At 38.2% G+C, this 6,721-nt stretch overlaps 2 protein-coding genes across 2 annotated transcripts; one reads left to right on the top strand and one right to left on the bottom strand.

Annotated features, from left to right (window-relative positions):
- Window positions 1-2,861: 2,861 nt before the first annotated feature.
- On the bottom strand, window positions 2,862-3,575 carry MELLADRAFT_88989 (uncharacterized protein; the record flags this gene model as incomplete). The annotated part of the gene is made up of 1 exon (XM_007404203.1): window positions 2,862-3,575. One exon carries the CDS (start codon window positions 3,573-3,575, stop codon window positions 2,862-2,864), a length of 714 nt encoding a protein of 237 aa, XP_007404265.1.
- Window positions 3,576-4,372: 797 nt separating this feature from the next.
- On the top strand, window positions 4,373-5,260 carry MELLADRAFT_58958 (uncharacterized protein; the record flags this gene model as incomplete). Its single annotated transcript, XM_007404769.1, has 1 exon — window positions 4,373-5,260. The coding sequence occupies one exon, from the start codon at window positions 4,373-4,375 to the stop codon at window positions 5,258-5,260; it is 888 nt and encodes a 295-aa protein (XP_007404831.1).
- Window positions 5,261-6,721: the final 1,461 nt, after the last annotated feature.

Below are 6,721 nucleotides of genomic sequence, written 5' to 3'. Positions count from 1 at the left end.
CTTTTCTCTTAAGGTACTGACTTTGTATAAGTGAAAATCTTCAATAGTACATATCTCATTATCATAAGGGATCCTTTTGCCTTCATTTAAAGAATTTTGCAGTGAGACTTTTTTTGTACAAAATTGTGTTTCAGCTAAACACATTTCTTTTTGCTATGATCCCAAAGTTCCTGAAGGATATATGGAACCTATGTCACATGACCAGTTTTATTGAGCAATTTGTCAAGGAACAACAAAGGCATCTAGGGTACCTTTGTCCTATGTGAGTAAGATGGGTATGATACCAAACAGGGTACATAGACAATGGTAACTTATAATTTATTCATAGTGTGAGATATTAAATAAATCTATATTCATAGAAACCCCAGCTTCAAGCAAAAACTCAGTGTTTATGCCATAGATTCAAGTACATAAAGCTCTGAGATCACACTTGAAATTAGGTTTTTACAAGGTCACACCTTTATGTTTTATATCTTCACAACCTGATTTGGACAACAGTTATTACATACAAACTTCAAGCAATCGATGACGCTACTGTTTACCTGTGCAAAAGTGTTACCTCTCTTCTCATTTTCTGCTGTCTTACCCAACCCGTTGTCTCATATGTATATCCAGCTTGCTGCTTCAGTATAATTCATTGCCAAAAGAAGCTCAACACAAAGGTTTGTGCTGAATCTCACATGGTTGCTTTTCACCTGCTACCTAATCTAAAATAATCATTTGAAGACCAGTGCTATCCATAAAGGATATACACACCACTTAACTAACAATCTTGCTTGTCCAGTCACCATGCCTGTAGTGCTTTTGTTTCCTAGCAGTACTGACTTATTCATCTCAACTTTATCTTAAATTTAGCTCATGTTTCCTCTAATAACATACTAACTTCCATTTCAATACACTCTGTATATATCTTCCACTCTGTAACTTCAGTAAGCTCATCAGTTGTGCAATTCATAGCTAACTGTTGCATCCACTGGGTGTTCCTTTTTCCACTCCTCATTCTCTGTAGAAATATTTCAACAACATAAGCCAATATACACTCAAATGAGATTTGTCTTTGTTCATCCAGTCTGCTTGTAATGTTCATGTGTGCCATCAGTTGCAAATAAATGTCACAAATGCTGCATAGTTTCAGCCGCTGGCTCACACAATCATTTCCAAAATGTCATTTCAATAAGCCCATTGGGTGCATAAATCATAGCCAATCCTCCTATCCACTGGACAATCACTTTTCCACTCCTCATTCTGTTTAGTCTGATGTCAACCGCATAAGCTGATATACAATAGAGTCATTACTTTTGAATGACAATTCATTCCACGGGTATTTTGGACTGTCCCATCTTCTTATTATTGGTCCTTCATCTCTTTGTCCGGCTACAACCTATACAATATCTAGACCCTCATGATTTTCAGTGTATATTCTTGCTTCTCCTCAAGCTAAAGTTCTGCTTTTCTTTCTCAAATGTCCAATTTTTCTCATGTCACCACTCGAAGCTTTATTATTGGTTTTGTTTAATCTGCTTACTGTTCTTTACATTGGATGCTCAGAACATGCCATTAGTATATCCTTAATATCTATCCACATGCTATGTCTGATTCAAAAGCTACCTTGTATTCACCTAATTGAACTTGATCTCCTCCCAAAAAATATTTATGGCTTAAATTTCTTGCTGGATTTATCCACCGATGCTGTCTTACCATAAAAAAGTGGGTGTAGGTCAAGGTTCAAATTGTCCATCATGTAGCTTATGATTACAAAAGCATGGTAATCTTGAGGGCCATTCTGTCACAAGTTTCTTGGAGTTCAATGCCTCAAACGTAGATGGATATCAAAGTGAATTATTTTTACCATAGATGATTATATGTGTACTGAAGTTGCCTTTAATGTAACTAGATGAGGCACAATGATTATACAGAGAAGATCAAAAGTGAGGGCATGCTCATGTCAAAGTATCACGAGTGAAGATTTGGCACCAAAGAATTGTTCCCATGAAAGATGTAAAGCAATTGTTGAGTAAAGAATGATGCATAGACATCAAACTACATGAGCTCAGTTTCAAATATCCTGTATAACTACAGACATTCCTAAGAATCCTGTCACATCCAAGGTCAAATTTAAGAAGTTGAAACCGATTTGCTACAGGACAAAACCTTGAAAATGTGTCTAAGATCATTCCCTGTGGTAAAATCATGGAATTCTACGTACAATTATGGCGTTCAAACATGCGCGAGAAATTTGCAAGTTGCGAGAAAGTTCTGTGCAAGTTCTTTTAAACATCTTGCATAGAACTTCCACAAAACTTGCAGACTTAAGAAAGTTATGTGTGAACCTAGGCTTCCCCGCTTCGAGGACTCAGTTTGCCCTTGGTGAGATACATACAGCAGGGGGTTGTGAAAAAACCGATGTGCAAGATCCGTGCAAGATTTCTTGCACAGATCTTGCACGGATCTTGCACATTGGTTTTGCAAATTTCTTACACATGTTTGAACGCCATAAATTTTGAAGTTTTATCCTGTAAATAGTTAGGTTTCAACACCTGATGTGTTCAACCTTAGGTTGTGAAGCACATAAAGATAAGTTTGGAGCTGCTTCACCTGTGTAGTATAAACAATGGTTTTTAGAACTTTCTTTCTATGCCTATCTATTACATTTACCGCTGACCTAATATCCACTTGCCTGCTACGCAGTGCCAGTTCAATTGAAGCTAATGCAGTCAATTGAGGAAATGTGTGTGTTTGTCATTGACCTGATAGATAATCTTTTCTCTTTGCTTGACTCTGACTTCAGCTTTAAATTTATTCAATTGTAAGGAATATAGCATTATTTATTGAGTGTAAGGGCGGGCAAGCCCGCCTAAATTCTAGTCACTTGTACAAGCTTGAGATATAGAAATCATTGCACTTGTATATGACAAAGAATCTGTTGAAGCCGAGGTAGGGGAAATCAATGAATTATCTGAGGCAAACTCAGGAGCTGGTTGTAACACTTGTTGAGTTGAACCATCAATTACAGGCTGATTTTTCTCTTCCAAACGGGCTGATCGGACATTGGTGACTGCGAGGTTGGCAGTCTGAGAAGAGGAATCCTGGAAAGGAACAGACCTGGTGTCTTCGGTTTGAAAGACAGAAGAATCAAGAGTACAGAGAGTCTCCTGCGCTTTCAAAGCGCTCTGCAAAGCAAGCTGGTCGCATATGAATGCGGGATCCTCTTCCAAAGTTGTATTGGGAATTGCTGATTTGATATTATCTGCATTCTTGTTTTTTTCAGGGTTCAATTCTATGATATCATGAAGAGCTCCAGAGGATCGGATGGTAGAATCGTTGGGATTCCCTTCATCTAAGGTGACTTCGCTAGTTGTATTGGTTGTGGATGACATAGGTTCAAGCCGATTTTGAGTGTTTGTTTTATCAGAAGACATTGATTTGATGTTAGGTGATAGAGCTTTGGAAATTTCAACAGTGGAGGTATCTAGCTGATTTTGATTGGTGTTGATTTTGCTGATTGTATTGGTTGTGGCTGATGTAGAAATATCTCGATCCTCCATGTTTGGCTGATCTGGAGAAGTCGACTCCATAGAGACTTTGACAGACTCCAATGGTTTGTTGTTAGAGCTGTGCAGCTTATTCCAATCGGCATGCTTCAATATAGACTGAAAAAGCCTTTTCTAGCTGATGATCTGAGAGTTCCCACAGAAAACAAGAAAATTGAAGCTTGGGGTGAAGTCAGGTGGGTTGTCCAATCAGGACCGGGCCGCCGGTCCTTGACCCGGTTCCTGGGAGGTCCAAGAACCGTGAACTTACAAAAGCAAGTTAGTTCACGGTTACACACTGTCTCGGATTGCTTTGGATGCAATTGAGGTGTTCACGGAAGCCAGGCATACCGTCAACTGCTGAGGGACAGTTTCAAACAACCTTGACTTCAACGTTTTTGTCGGCTTACAGTTTTCCTCCCATATCCAGCAACATAAATGAGGAATGTAAGCAAACGGAGCAATCAGCTGAGAAGTTTAGAATTAGCTGAACAGTTTAGCCCTGACCCAGCATCCTGGATTTCAACAACAAGAGAGTGAAAGTGAAAATCTCCCGGCTTACAGGCCTGAGGATTCTGGATCTCTATTGCACTCAGTCCGAGTTCTCAGTATGAGTTCTTCAAGCTTAGGGAGTAATGACGGTCGACTAAGAAAGACAAAAAACCAATATTAAGGCCTAGTCGAAGAGATTTAGGAACAATAATTTTCCTTTCCAGCGTAAAAAGACTTCTTTATATTATTTTTCAAACTTCTTATCTCCATCAAATTCAAATTTATCTTTTCACTTATTGTTTCTTTTATTAGGATTTGTTCCAGTTTGATAAATCGTTATTGAATAAATCATGCCAGACACTCAACTTACTCCTCCAATTAATTACGATGTTAACCAACTATTCAGTAAGCTGGATGAGGCAAGGAAATCAGAATGTCTTGGTTTTCTTATCTCCCTGGATGAGGATATTAATTACAGGAAACGCCTATGTAGCATGGGTAAGCTACGCGAGATGATGGATATCTTAGGAATAAACCAAGAAAATCTCACAGCAAGATCTAAAAAAGATGCGGTGGTGAAACACTACAGAAAAAATGCGGCCCCAGTGGTTGATAAATTTGTTCTTTTCCTCAATAAGAACTCGACTTCAAAATCTCTTCAGCCAGTGGCTTCCACATCCAACCAGTCCCGATTGAATGTAAATGGACGTGTACGAATGTCTATTGATACAAATCCTTTGCCAGAGTTCTCAACATCTGCAATAGCCGACTCCAATTCTACCCCTAACTCTTCGACTGAAGATCTCCCAGCTCTGGTTCAAAAAGGAAGGCAAAATTCAAAAGTGGAAGATCTTTGCGAGGTTCTGAAGAAAAGTGTGAACAAATTTCTCTCTCACGGTTTCAGCAAAGGCGCGCTTGTGAAACTTCAAGCACATGCAGCAGAAATTACAGGAAAGGGTATGGGACGCTCAGCGATTAAACCTGGTGATCTTCGGCGGCCTTATCTACTCTCCCAAGAAGAAATGTCAAAGAAGGATCGGGATAGCATTCGACAAACCCTGCAAGTCTGGTGCCCGCAATTGTGGATTCCTCTCAACGTAGCCACAAGCAAACCAATTCTGCTTGCTCTCTACAACTTAATTTGTTTGGAAATTGATGAGCCTAGCCTCTGCCAAGGTGTCCATTATGACATATTTCCGATGGAGGAGCTGAAAGTTGAGGGTCGTTTCACTTTCTGAGAGGTGAGTTTCATTTTCAACTATCCTTTCAACCAACAAACTACAGCTAGTTAACTTATTGATTCTCCACACTTCCAGTCTTAATGTTGTCGCCATGGATTGTGTATTGGTTGGCTAGAATTTCAAAATATTTCACAGTAGCTTTAAATTTTTGTTCTCTGTAAAATTCAACCAGTTGACAAAAGTTTATCATTTAAATCAGGTGGTGATATGGAAAGGTTTTTGAGAGATTTTGAAGATGCTGCTTTGATTGATAATGCAAGTGATAGAGATAAGTGTCTTCAAGTCAAATTTTTTATTAAAGATGATGAAATGACGACTGTTATTGAAGCTATGGCTGGTTACAGGACTCAAAGATGGAGGTTATTGAAGAATGAGATGAATGAATTATGGGGTGCAGGTACTCAACCTTTGTATACGGATGAGGACTTGTATAAATTATGTGATGATTTGGCTAGAGCTGGTGGTATTTCAACAAATGATGCTTATGTGAAGTTTGAAAATAAATTCAAGACCATGTTAATTTATTTGAAGAGTTCAGGTCAAATTGATTCAGGTGATTCAAGACAGATGGCAAGGTATTACTTCAAGGCTTTTTCAGCACCTATTCAACATCAAATTAAAATTTTAATGGATAGTGAAGGGCAGTTGAAGAAGGTTGGTCATAATTATGTAATGGTTCATTTAAGTATGTTGGAAAATTACGTTAGTAGAGTAATGCGGATGCATATGGCTTTTGGAGATTTAACTAAGAATGAAGAAGAAAGGTCTTCATTTAAGAAGGAAAATGTTGCTTCAGTGATGGAAAGTTTTAGGACTCAAAGACAAACTTCATTGGGTATTTCAGGTGGTTCAGGTGGTACAAGTAATTTATTGGATCAGTTGAAGAAGAAATTGGAAATGGTTGAGAAAGAGAATGAAACTTTGAAGAAAGGTGGTGCTACAGGTGGAAGGACTTATGGTAGCAGTGGTAATGGTAATTCTACTCGTGGTAATTATGGTGGTAATAGAGAAAATAATTATTCAAGGAATAATTATGGTAACAGGAATGAAAATGATGATTTTAAGAGGAATGAAGGTGGTAGCAGGTCTGTTTACATGTGTTGGTATTGTGATAGAGAAGGTCATTCAATTCATGATTGCAGATATGTCAAGCAGGATGTGGATGATAATTTGGTCAAGTTTGATGGTAAATCTTTCTTTCTTCTTAATGGAGACAGAATTCCTTGGGATCAGAAACCGTATAGAAAATTAGTAATTGAAAATTCAACAAAGGTTACTGAAAACAAAGTCAAAGTTGAGAAGGATGAAGATAAAGAAAAGGAAGCTGTTAAATCAAGCTGTGGAGCTTTAAGTAAATGGAACATTCCTTCTATTTCAAGTCAAAGAAGAGTTATTTTTGAATCAGATGCGGCAAGGAGGAAAGTGGATCCTTTAATCAAGAAGAGGACTTCACCACGT

Source organism: Melampsora larici-populina, assembly GCF_000204055.1.
Source record: "Melampsora larici-populina 98AG31 unplaced genomic scaffold MELLAscaffold_2, whole genome shotgun sequence".
Classification (NCBI taxonomy): domain Eukaryota; kingdom Fungi; phylum Basidiomycota; class Pucciniomycetes; order Pucciniales; family Melampsoraceae; genus Melampsora; species Melampsora laricis-populina.
This window is presented reverse-complemented; position numbering and strand designations above follow the sequence as displayed.